This window comes from Panthera tigris (genome assembly GCF_018350195.1).
Source record: "Panthera tigris isolate Pti1 chromosome D3 unlocalized genomic scaffold, P.tigris_Pti1_mat1.1 chrD3_random_Un_scaffold_96, whole genome shotgun sequence".
NCBI lineage: Eukaryota > Metazoa > Chordata > Mammalia > Carnivora > Felidae > Panthera > Panthera tigris.
The window spans coordinates 43912-60523 of NW_024962171.1; the positions used below are offsets into that span (position 1 = coordinate 43912).

Sequence of the window (16612 nt, forward strand, 5' to 3'; positions counted from 1 at the left end):
AGACTGAAGCAGTGACCCCCACATGTCCTCATGTACCTTGAGCTCCGTGGGAGCATCAATGAAGCTGCTGTTCCAGAATCAATGAACTGATCAGCCTTGGGGGCTGGCTGGATCACAGAGATTGCGGGGGACTGAGCTACCCATGGAACAGAGAGTCTCCTTGGGATTCCCGAGCATCAACCTTGTCCCAGGAGAGGAGGTGTTCAGAGCATGTGCTTGTTGCCCTTGTGACAGGACCCCAGTCACACTGGATGTTGCTGGTGTTTCTGATGATGGGGATTCTGCCTCCTGGGATTCTGACCCTGGTGGTACTGTTTGAGTACATGTTGACTATGATTTCTGGAGAGAAAGAGAAGCTGGGAAACTGAAGAATCTGGGACACTATACATTCAGAGGAGAGATGTGTGTGTGTGTGTGTGTGTGTGTGTGTGTGCATCTGTGTGTGTGTCTGTGTGTGTGTAAGACAGACAGAGAAAGAGAGAGAGAGGAGAGAGAGAATATGCTCCATGTATCCTCAGGAAGTCTTTCCTTCAGAGGCCAACTATGTAGACAAGTGTACCCCTGTCCCTCTAATGTCCTCTCTCCACTCCCTGAGTGTTGTTCTCCATGCAAATCCATCGCTGGGGCTGGCTCTCTAAAGAGCCTCCTGTGTTCTGGAGCTTGGAGCTAAAGAAGGCTAGTGTCTTGAAGGTCACTTCCCTTGCACAAGGATGGAATGTACATAAGGAAGAGGAATTTGGTGCAGATTAGTTCTGATAGGAATTCCATTGAATCATGAATTTGGATCTTGGGGATGGGTCTTCAGTCCATTTTCACCCCAACAGATACATATCCCACATTTGTGGGTTCAGGTCTCAGGAAGCACAAGACAGGAGTGACAACACAGTCCCTTCCTCCTGCCCTTCACAGCACAGCCACACCCCACTATGCCCCCAAGTTCCCTGGATGCCTCCTTGGAGGTGACCATGAAAGAGTGCCTTTTTTATTTTGGAAAAAGGCTAATACATGAGACCTCAATGATTGGAACAAAATTGTGTGGCTGCGTTAGTCTCCTGATGGCCTCGGAAACAAATATTCTCAAAAACAGGAAAATTTGTCATGTCTGGAACTATGTAGCCCATCCCTCCTTTGTTGGCTATGTCAACAGTTACCTTTTGTGGAACCTCAGTAAGTTTGAAGGGGGGAAAGTCATTGTACTAATGGCTTTTGTGGGCAAATACTCAAAGGCTGAATGAACCTTCATTTGTCACAAACACAATAATGTTGTTGTCAAATTACAGAGATTTACTGAGGCTGGTGGGCATGAAAACTATAAGCAGAGATGAGAGCGAAAATCAGATGATGAGGGGATTTCCTGCCAGTCCAATATCTGTGACTTCTCCTCCCTAGAGATGAACCCTAGAGAGAGGAAATTACTGTAAGATTTTACTTCTCTCTGAAATCCTAACATAGAGATGGGGTTGAGACCTGAAGACTCATGCGGAGAGACTGAAGGCCTGAGGGAGGCAGGAGCAGAAGGGAGAAGAGGACTCTGTGTCGGGAGGGGGAGGGGATGAGGTGAGTCTGAAGACGTTGTGACTCACTTTTTGTCACAGAGAAAGAGAAAATTGTGTCTATGACCAAGGTGCTTATTAACATATCGAGTATAGATGTGTTGTCAGTAACACAAGAGTCACAGTTTCTGGCCTGAGATTTGTGGATGAACATGACTGTCTAGTTCACCTTGTCCAGTTGAGACAATCAAACTGTGTGATCTTAGAAACTATATAAGAGTCCCTGCGCCCTGGATCCTGATACAGTTTCTGAAATTCTTGTCATTTCCTAAGTGACAAGAGCACTAGAAGCATCTTAGTTCTAATGACAAGACTCTGGGTGGGCTTCTGGATGGCTCCTGGATGGGGCTGGTGCCCAGAAAGACCAAGCCTTGATCAGAGCCTGCAATTATTCACCCCCTCATACTTGAGACAGGGAGGGAAGACTGACAGTGCAGTTAATGTCCAATCACGTCTACCCAATTCCTCAATAAAATCCCAAAGTAAAGTGTTTGAAGAGTGTCCAGTTTGGTGAACACATCCACTCCCAGAACAGATGCACCTCAACTCCACAGGGACTGAAGCTCTGGTACTCAAGACGCTCCCAGACCTAGCACTAGGTGTCTCTTCATTACTTGTTTACTTGACCCCTTCATCATATCTTTAATGAGCTGACAATAGGAGTCAGTGTCTCCCTCGGTTCTGTGAGTTGATCTGGCAAATTACTGGAACTCGAGGAGGGAGTCGTGGAAACCTTCGACGTGTAGCCACATTGGACAGAGGGTACAGGCCATCTACTAGTTGTTGTTGGCATCAAAATGGGGAGCAGCCTCCGGGTGCTGAGCCCTTCACCTGTGGATCTGACACTATCTCCCCGCAGATAAACTAAGCGTTAAATTCAGTTAAACTGTAGGACACTCACTGTGTATCCCAAAGAATTTCTAGATGTGGGAAAACAGATACAAAACATATAATTGATGAACATGAGTGTGTGAAGTGAATATTCTGCGAGTAGTAAAGGAGATATGACTAGAGGGAGAGCCAGAGATTTTGGTCGTAAAATAGTTGTTCTTGCTAAGTTTCTCCAGACCCAGGGGCATGTGCAGTTGGGCTCCATTCCCTGATTCGTGTGGGCTCCTGGGACACATGTGCTGTCTCAGGCAAGAGCATCATCTGTGTGTCAGTCCTTCCTCCTCAAGGACAGCTCTCACCATAGAGGTGTCTCCCCCACAGGAGCCTCACAGAAGCTTCCCAATAACAGAGGCTCAGACACAAGGTCTGTGGACCCAGGGGGTTATGACTCACTTTCTCCATATCTGAGTCACTGTGAGTAGCCAAAGCTTCTCCCACTGCCATGAGCTGTAGCACAGGAAGAGTCAGCCTCGTCCTCAGGCTACAGCCCAGAGAGGAGCAGAAGCCCTGCATTGGCCGAGGCATCTTTGGACCCAGAGAAGCGGCTGGAAACCCCAGGACCCTGGTGCTTATCCTAGTCTGAGTAGAATCTCAGTAGATACGTGGGAAAGGTCCCTAGTTTCTGCTGGTACCAGTATATATGGTAGCCGCCAACACTGTAGCCACTGCTCAGGGTGCAGGTGAGTCTGGCTGTTGTTCCCAGAGATGCAGAGAGGGAGGGTGGCTGAGTGAGCACAGGCTGGGACAGGGAACCGGCAAACACAGACACCCTTTGAGGATTCGGCTAGAAATGGAAACCAAAGTTCAGGATTCTGAGCAGAGGGGGGGTGTTGTGGGGAGCACCCCGTGTCCATAAGGCCTGTCCCTACCTGTGCAGTGAAGGAGGAGTGGGAGGAGGAGTAGTGCCCAGGCCATGGTGACAGAACCCTGGTCCCCACACTGGACTGGACCGCCCCAGGCCTCCTTTCTCCTCCACCCTCTGCCGCAGGAGGGGCTGTGCATGCAAATGAGGTCCATCCAGTGACTGCCCAGCCCCACCCTGAGCCCTGGTGCTGGAGCTCAGCTCACACCACACACTGGGGAGGATGGGGGTGGAACTCCTGCCCGGGGAGCCCTGGGAGGTAGCACCTGCTGCGACAAGGAGCAGCATGGAGCTAGACATGGAGCTAAGGAGGGAATCAGGATCCACAATGGATCCAACTATCATAATAGATGAGGATTTAGGGGCAATTAGTGGGAGCTTTTGTTACCAGGACACATAGCGGACACTCCTGATGTGTCCTGACTCAGACAGAGCTGGATTTGTGTTCCTGTTTCTGCTGTGACCTGTCATGAACCCTGTCCTCAAGGCAGCCTGCCCCTGGCACCCAGGAATTTGTGCTCAGTTTGAGAAAATCACACAGTATATTGATCCGAAACACAGGCTTCAGGGAGGAATTGCAAAGAATGTGGAAAGACTTTGTAGACATATGGTTTGTGGAGTGTCTCAGACCCTAGTTTGTACGAAACAAAGAAGCACTTGACTTGGCCAAAAGGTCAGGGCTGCACAGGAAGTCCCATTGCTGTGGGAACAGCAGATTTTTGTCTCACTTCCCCACAGGCCTGGAGCACTGTGTCAGCACCTTGAGTAATGTCAAGAGACTGGCAGTAATAATCAGCCTCATCCTCAGCCTGGAGCCCAGTGATGGTCAAGGAGCCTGTGGTGCCAGACTTGGAGCCAGAAAATCTGTCAGTGACACTTGACGGTCGTCTGTTATTAGCATAGATGAGGAGTTTAGGGGCCTTTCCTGGAAGCTGTTGGTACCAGTTCACACTAATTCTACCGATGTTGGTGACGCTTCCAGCGCAGGAGATGGTGACCGTCTGGCCCAGTGCCCCAGACACTGAGGGCGGCTGAGTCAGCACAGACTGGGCCCAGGAACCTGGAAGGGGAGAGACAAAGAGGGGGATGCTGGGATCTAGAGAGAAGAGGAGAAACCAAGGCCCACGTGTCCTCCCTGGACCACTTCCTCTGTTCCCTCATCTAGTCACCTGTGCAGTGGATGAGGAGGGTGAGGAGAAGAGGGAACCAGGTCATGGTGGAGGTCATCACCGACCCTGCCTTCTGTGGATCCACAGCTGAGCAGATCTCCTCTAATCCCTTCCTTCCCCTTTTCATCCTCTGAGAGAGGGAGGGCCCATCCATGCAAATCAGACCAGCAGCTCTCTGACACTTCACTGACCCTGGGTCAAGTCCCTCTGCCTGAGGATGTCAGGTGGGTTGGACGGGGAGGTGGTCTCTGGGGCCATGCCAGGAGAGGGGAGGTCACAGTTTGGAGTCCTGAGCAGAGGACACAGGCATTGTCCAGGTGCAGGTCCCAGCTCTAATCATGGCCGACCCTCAGAAGCAGGTGACGACCACCCCCTAGTGGTCACACACAGCATATGTGACCTGGTGAGCAGGTCTCATCAGAGTTCCTGCCTTCCCACTGCTCTGTCCACCATCCCCTTCCTTCGGGACAGGCCAGGTGTCCCCTGTGTGGCCTCCAATCCCCTGAGGACACACTGTGCTCTCCTCTGGCTCTGCATAGTGAGTCTGTCCACAGCGCCCTTGGCTATTATTGATGGGGCAGCACTGACGTGGTGACTCTTGTACAACCACACAGATGAGGATCAGGGCCACAGAGCGATGGGTCCACATTGACACATGGCCAGTTCTGTGCAGGAGGCCGACTTCTTCCCCCTTCCCTGCTTCCTCTCTGGTCTGAGAGTTTTCCTTTCCCAGAAGCTCCCTCAGCACTGAGGACACACGGACACCGTTTCTCCAGGTTGTGGGTAGAAGCCCACCTCCCTCGTGTGCATTCCTACAGGGTTCCACACTGAATATCTTTGTCAGCTGTCACTCTTGCCACCTCACATCACATACTGGGGACGATGGAGGTTGGCTTCACCACTGGGGAGACCCCTGCAAGGAAGCACCTATTGAGACAACACACATGTCCTTGCTTAAGTGGGGACTCTGCCACACCAGAAGGGTCACAGCTGCTGAGTCTCCCTCAGGAAGTACAGGCCCAGTCCCCAGTCCCAGGTTCCTTTTCGTGTATGGTCCTCACTGAGCCCCTGTGTAGGGACACCATGGCAGTCCCACAGTGCCCCTGCTGGCTGAAGGGCACACACCCCACTGTGTTTTCACAGCCCTGAGAGCCAAGCGGGTTTCCTCACTTATGTTTATTCACACATCATTGAGCTGAATCTTGGATAATGTGACCCTGTAGTGCTGCCCGTGATCATTGTAGCATTTTTCACTCTCCAAAGAAGCCCTAGTCCATAGGATTTGGAGGCATTTACCTCAATTAAATGGTAAATTGCCAGTTCATTGCAGAAGATACTACAGACCTCATGTCCCTCCTCTGGCCTACAACTGAGAATATGTCTATCTCATGAACGTTTGAAAACTCCTGTGCGTTAAGGCAATGGATTCCAGCCTCTGTCCATGGAATTGAGTATTATGTTAATCTTCTATATTTTTAGGTAATTTCCTTGGCTTACTACCTTAAGAAGAAAAGGCAATACAATGCATTTATATTTGATGAAGTCGTATTTAACAAGTGTCATTTTTTGTTTTTCTTTTATTTTTTTTTCATGGGTTATCCTGACAGTGTCTTGTCTACACTTTTTTATAGAAACCCTAGATCCTGAATATTTTCTCCTTTTATTTTACAGCTTTAGGTTTATAGTTTTTTTCTATAATCCTTTTAGTAATTTTTAATACATATAAAGTGAGTTTTAAGTATGATTCATTTCTCGCTCAGGATATCCAACTGTTTTGTGGCCATTTATCCAAAAGTCCATCCTTTCTCCTCTGAAAGGCTTCTCCAACTTTGTAAAAGAAAAAAATTGTTTATCCTTCATTCTGTGGGTCCGTTTCTGGGTTTTATGTTCTGTTATCTTGGCCAATGTGTCTATCCTCTATCCATACCACCCTGACTTGCTAGGATAAGAACTCAAGCACACTTTTATCCAATTTGGGAAGAACTGGCATATTTACTATAATGAGTCTTCTAATCCATGAACGGAATTTATCTTTCCTTGTTTTAGATCCACTTTGATTACATTTACCAGCATTGTCCAGATTTCAGCACCTGTGGCCTATACTTGTTTTGTGAAATATGCCCCTAATTAGTTCATCGAGTGGTTTTAAGTTTTTTTTTTATTATTTTCACCTGTTTATTGCTAGTATGGATACATCTATATGATCATTCTATATTGATCTTTATTCTAAAATGTTTCCAAAATTATTTATGACTCTTTGAATTTATATATTTGCATACCTAATTGTAGGTTCCTTTGTAGTTTCCCTGTAGGTCATTCTCTCACCTGAAATGGGACAATTGTCTCTTGTTCTTCTTCATCTGAATGCCTCTCATTGTTTGTCTTGCCTTATGGTTCTGACAGACACATCCAGTCCTATGTGGAACAGCAGTGTTGAGATAGGACATGGTGGCCTTGCTCCCTACCCGAGGTGGGAATGCTTTCAGTGCTTCATCTCTGTGTGTGTTCACCGAAAGGAAGGTGTTTTATAGTTTTCTTTACCAAACTGAAGATGTACTCTTCTATATTTTGTTCTCTGAAAACTTTTATCACTCTCATTCATATACTCATTCATTCTTTTCCATGAGCACAAATAGGGCTTGAGCTGTGCAGGAAGTAGAAGAGAATCATCCTACCTGAGAGAGTGAGGGAGACTCTTTCATCGGTCTTTCTTTTTTAATTTTTTAAAAGTTTATACATATTTGAGAGACAGAGAGACGGAACACAAGTGGGGGAAGGGCAGAGAGAGAGGGAGACAGAATGGGACGCAGGCTGGAGGCTCTGAGTTGTCACCAGAGAGCCCGACATGGCACTTGAACTCAGTAGCCATGAGATCATGACCTGAACCGAAGTCAGATATTTAACTGATGGAGCCACCCAGGGGCCCCTCAGCTGTCATTTAATACTTTGGCTATTATCACAACTGATTTCTTTCTACTTCTACTCTGGTGTCAAGGAGACAAGGCAGGAGGCCTGGTGAGACAGATACCACTCCCTCTTGTCCAATATGAGGGTGGGCGAGAGGATACTTAAGACATGGAAGAAATGGCATTTTCTCTCTCCCTTTTCCTGCTGGTTTCTTCACTTCCTTAGACTCCCTATCCCTCCTCACTTTCTTAAAATCCTGGGTGATCATTAGCATGATCACAATCCATCCCACATACCCCTCGAGGTTTAGTCCCACCCGCCTCACTGACCACCCACTCCCTCAAATCCACATACTGCTCCCTCTCCAGCTGAGTCCCCCAGCTGACTGGCTGCAGGGGCACATGGCCGTGATGACTGTTCCCACTGAGAATGTATGAGACTCTCTTTAGGGCCTCCCAAGTCAGACACCCTGTGATCCTTCATTTCTCACATTCCTCGCTGTAGTCCATTGTTAGGGCTGTCCCTATCTACAGTGCACAGTCAGACTTCTTCAATCTCCTTGAATTGAGAAAGTATTTTCCACCCAGACTCCACACTGGAAAATAGAAGCTCGAATGTAAGTTTCATGGCGTCACCCACTAATTGTTAACAGGCTTATGTTTTGTTTTCTTTTTGATGACAAAAGAAGATGTTCACTGTGGGGGATGAGCTTAGGAGTCCCCCGGGCCTACACCAAGGGGCTAATACGACATAAAGAAATATAAAGCCATAGGATGCTCACAACTGAATTTGGGCAAACCAGATTGGCACCTCAAGACTAGGCAGATGTACGGGCACCCAGATAGAAAGGGGTGCAGAGCCCCCACAATAGAGAGGGAAGGGAAAAGGCCTAAAATAAGAACAGGCACAAAGGCTCCCCATACAAAGGTATATGAGGTAAGCAAGATTAAGCATTCAGGGCAGAAGCACTCTCCAACTTAGTACTATAGCAGAAAAGCTGCTTTCACTGGAGGAAAGGACCAAGTTAGGTAAAGAGGTAAATTGAGCTACAGACCACTGCACTGCAGGCAAAGCAGCCCAGAGCAGAGATGGTTAACTAAAGAAAAGGTGCCTTGTTAACCCTGAGGTTGTTCCCCCTGTCTGCCTTAGCCCCTAGGCAGGCTCAGATAAACAGACAGGGTGCCGTTAACAACCATGGTAACAACCATCTGCCCATCTGCCCCGTGCCAGGATTTTGTTGTCTATTGGCCCAAACCCCAAACACTGTATATCTTCAAAAACCCTTTTTGTTCACATCCGCAAGTCAATGCTCACAATTTCCTTGTCTCTTTGTGCACACCCATCAAATCTGTAAGCCTTCTGATCTTAATAAATATGGAGCAAGGACCCTTATTTGGGGCTCTTGTCTTTTCCTGGTCATTAGCCATCTCTCGCTTTTCATCCAGTGTCCCCCTCTCTTGCTAGACAAGAGGGAACGCTAGACTTAGAGTCTTTGACAGTTCACTATTTCAAATATGCTTTCACATTCTTCGGGACAGTTTACAGTTCCCTTCATATATAGATTTCACACATCTCAGTGTAACAGCTCTCCCTCTGGTCTCTCGGGGGAAGTTGTTTCAAGCACAGACACTCTTTGTGCGCTGACCTAAGATCCTTGATCTGCAACAGAACTACCCTACTTTCTTGCGATTTGCAGGCCACTGTCCCTGAGGAAGGAGTGAAGGACTGACCTTTCCCAGAGGCGAAGGCCTGACCACATTTGGAGTAGCTGCCAATGATGCCAACAGATCTGGCACTGCCAGGCTCATGTCCACATAGAACTAGCCACGTGAACACTTGCTTCTCCCCCATGGAGAGCCGCCACGATTCCCTGCACCTTCCCGTACGAAAGTATAGGACTTCTCCGAGACAGAGAACATGATCTTTGAGACATTTGTCCACATCTCCCCAGGTTGCTGCCTTCCTGAGGAAGCACCCATTCCTTTCCCATCATCCCTTGTCTCTCAAGTATTGAATGAATTTCTAGTGGCAAACAGCAGAGCCTGAATTCGGAACCAGCTCTCTGTTCAATAATATTAGCATCTTGACATTGTTCGCAATATGATAAGAATCCTTTTCATTATTTTTAGAATGTAACAAGGTCTCGTTATTACTGAAATTATTATTGAAATAATTAATACAAACTTTATTTTATACATTTCTCATGAGTTTACTGAATTATCTTATTAGGGCCATATTTTTTTAATGTTTATTTATTTTTGAGAGAGAGAGCACGACAGGGCAGGGTTGAGGCAGAGAGAGATGGGATGAAGGATCCAAAGCAGGCTCCTTGCTGACAGCAGACAGGTGGACTTGGGAATTGAAATCACAAACTAGGAGATCATGACTTGAGCTGAGGTCAGACATTTAAATGACTAAACCGCCCAAGGCCGCTTGTTAGCACAGTGTTTTTAAACTAAATACCCTGAGCCATCTGAAAGCAGAACTGAAGGGGTCCCCAGGTGGGAAAAAATCTCTGTATATAAAGAGGAGACAGCTTTCCTGCCCCAAGAGCACTCATTTGAGGCCCCCAGCTATTTTCTGTGGTCTGTGCCCTGCAGGTTCTACTTGCCCAGCACCCATACTGAGCACTTTCCTGGGAGGAAAAGAAAACAGAAATGCAACAAGGTCAGGAGTTCAGGGTTTGAGGGGACCAAAGGGGATGCCAACCTACCAGTCTCCACCAGGCCAGGAAATAGCCTGAGTGCTTCAGAGACAATGACCAGAGGAAAAGTCCCAGTGCAGGAACAAAAGTAAACTTTGACCTAAAGCACATACTTGAGTTGTTTTTGCAGGATTGAAACCTTACCCCACAGGTTAATGAGGTTAAAACAGTCACCAGCAGGACCCCCACTGACACCCCTTCTTTTCACAGGAATGTTCATCTATTTCAGAGGCAAACAGCAGAAAGAGCCTGGGAGTCTAGACCAGTTTTATCTCCTGCAACAGCTCCACCAGTGCAGATGGACCAGGGAGTGTCCTCCAGGGACCTCTGTCTCTTTTAACGTTACGTCTCTGCCCTAGGAGGAGGACAAGCTTCGTTAACCTACCACATGATGGGGACAAAGCTCCTGTGCTCCATATTCCTGCACAACCTCATGCCCACTCTTGCATAAGATGACAAAACTCCCTTTTCTGGGTATCCATCTTAACCCCGAACGAAAGGAACCCACTCGCCTCCACTCAGGGAGTCACAGCTTTGATACTTCTTGTCCCTGATCCCCTTATCTGTGGCAAATAAAGTTTCCTTTGTGTGACAGCATCTGCTGAAGCCTCTGCCTGTACCTCACCAAGGAGTGAACACAAAGTAGCCCCAACACTTCTAAGTAATATATTTCATCCCTTAACTTGGAAACCTGTCTTCTTCTCTCTACCTGTGGTTTTAGTGACATTTAAGTCTATTAATAAGAAATTTCAGAGAAATATTAGTAGCAGTTTTCTTAAAATTATCTTTGTCTGCTTATTTTCACCCTTTAGATCAAAGTAAGTTAGAAAAAAATGAAATAATTTTAAAGGTATCTGTTGTTAAGAATCCCTGGTGGCCTCGTGCCCAGGCTCACACCACAAATCATGAGCGTCAGTGGAAAGAGAAGTCAGTTCCCGAAAAGGCTGGGGTGACAGAAGGGGAAAGCTAGCCGTGGGTCTGAACCACCATCACTCGAAAAAGCCCCTGAGAGTGAAGACACAGGACAGCAAGTGGAGAGACCCAAGCCCTGACCACAGGACGGGCATCCAGGGTGAGCAATAGTGAAACGGGAGGTCTCAGATGCAGTGCTGTGGGCAGATGGATGCGAAAGTCAAGTCAGGAGGGATGCTCTGGAAACATCTCACGAAGGAAAAAGAGGGGGGAGGAGACATGTAGAGTCTGCCGGGCATGAGGGAATGGGAAAAAGAGAAAGGCCACAGAGCCCACCTCCCCACCACAAGGAAAGGAAAAAGGTATGAGACAAAAACTTGAAATATGGACCGTAACACATATTATTTTTCATAATAATAAACAACACCGGCTAAATTATTGAACAAAATTGCAGTATGCAGAAATGTAGAAAATAAAAAATGACAATGGGGGACAATAGCCATCGGAAAATAAACTTTTAAAAAAGAATCTGTGATTACACACCATCATGGAAAATAATTATTTTATTTCGACAGTCTCTATTAAAATTGCAGCCATCTAGATAGATCCGCGTGTCCCCTGCACAAGATGAACCCGTCTCTAGAGGAAATGATGAAACGTTCCCTGTATTTAAATATGGTGTCTGTGATGTTCCTAGGACAATGCACACGCTGATGCCACTGAAAGGTGCGCTTCCGGGGGCAGGTGGTCTGTGATTCGGCACCTGTGAAATGTGCACAACAGGAAAATCACTGCAGACAGAAAGGAATTTTTGGCTCCAAAGGGCTGATGCAGGGGGGCCATGGACTCATTGCTGGGGGGTCAGGGATTTTTTCTGCAGGTGATGGAAATGTTGTCAGTTTGATCCTGATGATGTTCGCCAAACTCAGGAAACATACTACAGACCACTGAATCGTACCATTTAAATGACTGCACTTTATGCCTGTAAATTATCTTAAGAGATTTGTCTTATTTTTAGAAGAAAACAACATGAGGTGAAGCTACTGTCACTGACTCTTCATAGTTGTTCTGTACTCAGAGAGTCAGACCCCCCGACCCTCCGGGGTGTCCTCGGTCTCCCTGTTTATTTGTCACTGGCATTGACCATGGGGAACTGGGGCACGTTGCTGTATCATTTGCCCACGGGCTTAGAGCACTGTGTCAGTAATGACCAGCCTCGTCCTCAGGCCGCAGGCCCGAGATGATCAGAGAGGCCCTGTTCTCGAGAACCCAGCTGGGATCCTGGAGGGCCCGGTACTTCTGAGCATCTGAGTTTTGGGGACACGGTGGGGAATCTGTGGGTACCAGCACACATAATACGACCCAACATTGTTGCTGATTCCAGTGCAGGTGAGGGTGACCTTCTAGCCCACAGACCCTGATGAAGAGGCTTCCTGTGTCAACACAGACAGTGCCCAGGACCCAGCAACACAGCAGTGGAGACACAGGTCAGTGTCAGGTTATTACTCACAGTGTGTTCTCAAAATGGGGGAAACAAGCAACTTAGGGGTCCCCCGAAAGCAATTCTTCCGCTTTCCACAGCCAGTAACCTGAGCAGAGAGCAAGGAAGGTGAGGAGGGGAGGGGTCCAGGCCAGGGTGGAGATACCCCAGGCTGTGGTCCTGAGCCCTCAAGGGAGAGACCTGCACAAAGCCTCTCTTATCCTCTCCCTTCCTGGAAAAGAGAGAGGAAGCCTTCATGCAAATCTCTCCCTCCCCTGGGACTGAATGTGGTGACAGCTGAGTGTGGGGTGGGTGGGCCTAAGGAAACTCCTCTAGGCGCAATTTTGTAGAGGGCACAAGGCAGGGCTCCAGGCCTGGGTGCTCAGCTGGGACCCCTGCCCCCACACACACCCCTCAGGAACAGGCCCACAGCACCCCCTGCTGTCTCAGTGTCCAGCTGCACCCGTGACTGGAAGGGACATCCTGGAGCTGTGAGAGAGTGACCAGGGCAGTAAGGACTTCAGTCTGCCTGGCATACTGTCCACCCCCACACAGGGCCAGATCTTCTCCTCCCTCAGGGCTTCTTCCTGTGCTTCAGGTGCCACCACACCTCAGTCCTTGCTGCAGACACAGGGCCTCCTCAGCATGAATCACCCTGGGCTCCTCCCACTGCTTAGAGACTTGTGTTGTTGGGGCCAAGAGTCATCGACCGCTGGGGGATGATGTTTCCGCCCAGTGAGTCAAGATAGGAGAGCATGCACGCCCCTCAACAGCCTTTTTCGGGAGCCCTGAGGGGACAGCCCAGTCTTCTCATCTCACTTCCCATTCTGGCGGGCCAGTCCCCATTACCCTCTGCACTGACCTCGATGAGGTAGATCAATGACGGTGCATGGCTATAGATCACGTGAGTATATTCTATCTCTCTATCATCTATCAAACTTTGAATTTTCTACATTACCTATAATTGGTATGGTATCGGCCCCAAAAGAGACACATATATCAATGCTCCAGATTCAAAAGGCCAGAAATAGGGTGGCTCAGTCGGTTGGGTGTCAGACTCTTGATTTCAGTTCAGGTCATGACCTCAACTTCTATAATTGAGCTCTGAGCCGATTTCTGAGCCTGCTTGGGATTCTCTCTCCCTCTCTCTCTGCTCCTTCCTCCCTCTCTCTCTCTTAAAATAAATAAATAAAGCTGAAAGTACCCAAATAATATAAATAAAAAGACCAGAAATAAGTGCAAGTTCCCCTTGACAAGCACAGAGAATGTAGACTGAAAATGAGGCCTTTCCTCAGTCTCTGGAGGAGAGCACACATGGATTTTGCAGGGAATTCAGACAAGAATAAGCATGAATCATATAGCAGATGCCTCATAGGAGGACCTCAGTTCTCACGGATGTTCCCTGACACACTTTGGGAAAGAAAGCTGGAGTTTCTGGATCCCCTGCAGCGGGCACACGGATCCCCATGCCATGGGCTGCAGCGTGCACCCACGTGGTCATTCCGGGGTAAAAAGCACAGCCTAACGAACGATCCCACCTGGGTCAGGCCACATCCACAAAGAGCCCCCATGGGAGCTGCCCTCTGCCCTCTGCTGCTTCCTGCATTGGCATGAGCTCCTGGGGCCCTGGCTTCTCTGTACACCCAGCTGACCCATTCCCTTCCTGGGTGCACAGTTACTGTTTGGGATGATAAAAAGCTTTGAGAAATGGAGAGTCGTGATGGTCACCCAACATGGCGAATATACTTCATATCTCTGAATTGCACAAGAAAGTGATGAAAAGAGTAAATTTCCTGTTGTGTGTATTTTCATAATTAAAAATTACTAGCTGAAAACGCAAATTATGTTTAAGAAGTTGCACTCACACCAATCTCTTTCCCATCTTTATATGTGTCACCCTATTCTAACTCATCCTCATCACTAAAAATTGACAGTGATTTTATTATCTTTTTCCTGTAGGTTCCACATGTAAATGAGATAAAGCATTTGCCTTTCTGTGTAGGCCTTATTTCTCTCAGGGTCATGTCCCGCAGGTTCATCCATGTTGTCACAAATGACAAGACTTTCTCCTGGAAAGGCTCAGGGGGTCGACTTCCTTTATGCAACATGGTGCCCCGCAGCCCCTCTACTGCATGGATCACGGACAACCCCGATGCGGCAGGAGAGGAGAGGAGGACACAGTCCGTTCTTCTGGGCTCCAGAAACCAGCCACAAGGCTGCCCGTGGGCCCTGATGGTGTCAGCTGTAGGAACCTCACGACTGTGAAATCTCCCAAGCCGACTGAGAATTTTGCTGCAATGGTGGCACTCCCCCCTTTCCCTCACAAGCCCCACGGAGAAATTTGCTGACTGGCACACACAGTTTCTCCCAGGGGCAGTCACCCTCTCCCGACATCACAAATGAGGGGCAGGTACCCAGCCAGTGGGCCAGGCCAGCTCTGTGTCTGTGATTCTGTAGTGTCTCCACGCTGGGACACAGAGCTACTCAGTCAGCCTGAGGACAGGAGCCTGGAGGGAAGGGAGGGCCTCTGCTCTGACTCCTAGAGGAACATAGGCCATGCAGTGGAGGACTGTCTGCCTGGGGGATGGTCTGTAGACTCTGACCAGGAATCTAAGGCAAGTTGATGTACCCTTGTGAAGAAAAAAAAAAGCGAAATCCACAGGCTCTAATTTTTACATGTGAATCACAAGGCAAAATTTCTGCATCATTATCACTTTTTTGTTGTCTTTGGTTTGCTTTATTATTGTTATTCTTTGTCTTTCTTTGTTTTCCTATTTTCCAGAGAGTTCACACAGGTTTGATAGGAAACTGGGAAGAAGGACAGTCAGATCCAGTAGCTACACCCAAGTATAGTAACTGTGCATTCAATTTACATTAGACTTGAGAGACTCAGACTACAGTGGCCTAAGCAGACTGGGTATTTGTCCCACTTCCCCATGTGTCTGTATCACTGTGACTAGCACTACTGGGCCAGATTGCACAGTAATAGTCAGCCTCGTCCTCAGACTGCAGCCCAGAGATGAGCAGAAGCCCTGCATTGGCCGAGGCATCTTTGGACCCAGAGAAGCGGCTGGGGACCCCAGGTTCCAACTGTGTACTGGAGTCTGAGTAGTACAGGAGATACCGGGGAGGGCTCCCTGGATTCTGTTGGTACCAGTATATGCTATAGCTTCCAACATTGATGTTCCTGCTCAGGGTGCAGGTGAGTCTGGCTGTTGTTCCCAGAGATGCAGAGAGGGAGGCTGGCTGAGTCACGACAGGCTGGGACAGGGAACCTGCAAACACAGACACAGCAGAGGGAAGAGAAGGAACAGCGCACATGGGATTAGGGAGCTGAGCCACAGGGGTTTCACTCTGGCTGCAGGCCCACCCTGGGACACTGGGTCCTATCCCTACCTGTGCAGTGGCAGAGGAGCACGACGAGGACGGGGATCCAGGCCATGGTGACACACGCTCTTCCTAGACCACAGAGCCAGGGCTGGGCTGCCCTGGGCCTCTCTTATCCCCAGTCCACAGAGCTCAAAAGGAGGGGCTGCTCATGCAAATGGGACCCACCCCTGCTGCTCGCTCCTGTGCGCTTAGAGGCCTGCAGCCCGCTAACAGGAAGACTGTGTGATGCACTAGTTTCCCCCTGGGTGGGCCTGGAAGAAGCAGCTGCTGGGACCACATACAGGCCCAGGTTCAGGGACTCCTCCAGGAAAAGCGAAGACACACCTGCCCTGTCCCCACTGGAAACAAGGGGTCCAGTCCTGGGGCTTTCTGTCCTGGAGGGCTACTCAGCAGGGAGCCCCCTTCCTGTAGAAAACCCCAGACCTTGTCACCGTGCCCCCTGCTGCTGTCTGGATGAACCTCTCCTTTCCCAGTACAGGCTTCCCTGGTGCCTGTGTTTCCACCATCTGAGAGTAACCCTCCAGGGAAAGAGAAAGGTCCTTCTGTACATCAGGTATCTTCCATGGATGGGGTCTGATGAGAGGGACACATGCAGTCCTGACTCAGTACAACCTGTGAACCACTATGGAGCTGAGGACAAGACACACGGAAGAGGGAATAGAAACCATCTGTCCCAATGGTACAGCTCAGACGATGCATGCTGGCTCTGGGTGCCGGATGTGGACAGGAGCTCACCTAGGGGAC

General features: G+C 48.6%; 2 gene segments (V, D, J or C); both read right to left on the reverse strand.

Annotated features, from left to right (window-relative positions):
- Positions 1-3980: 3980 nt before the first annotated feature.
- Positions 3981-4722, reverse strand: LOC102963331. The segment is given in 2 exon segments: positions 3981-4366; positions 4476-4722. Coding segments are annotated over 2 exon segments (540 nt in total).
- Positions 4723-15204: 10482 nt separating this feature from the next.
- Positions 15205-15928, reverse strand: LOC122236258. The segment is given in 2 exon segments: positions 15205-15753; positions 15875-15928. Coding segments are annotated over 2 exon segments (417 nt in total).
- Between the last annotated feature and the right edge of the window lie 684 nt (positions 15929-16612).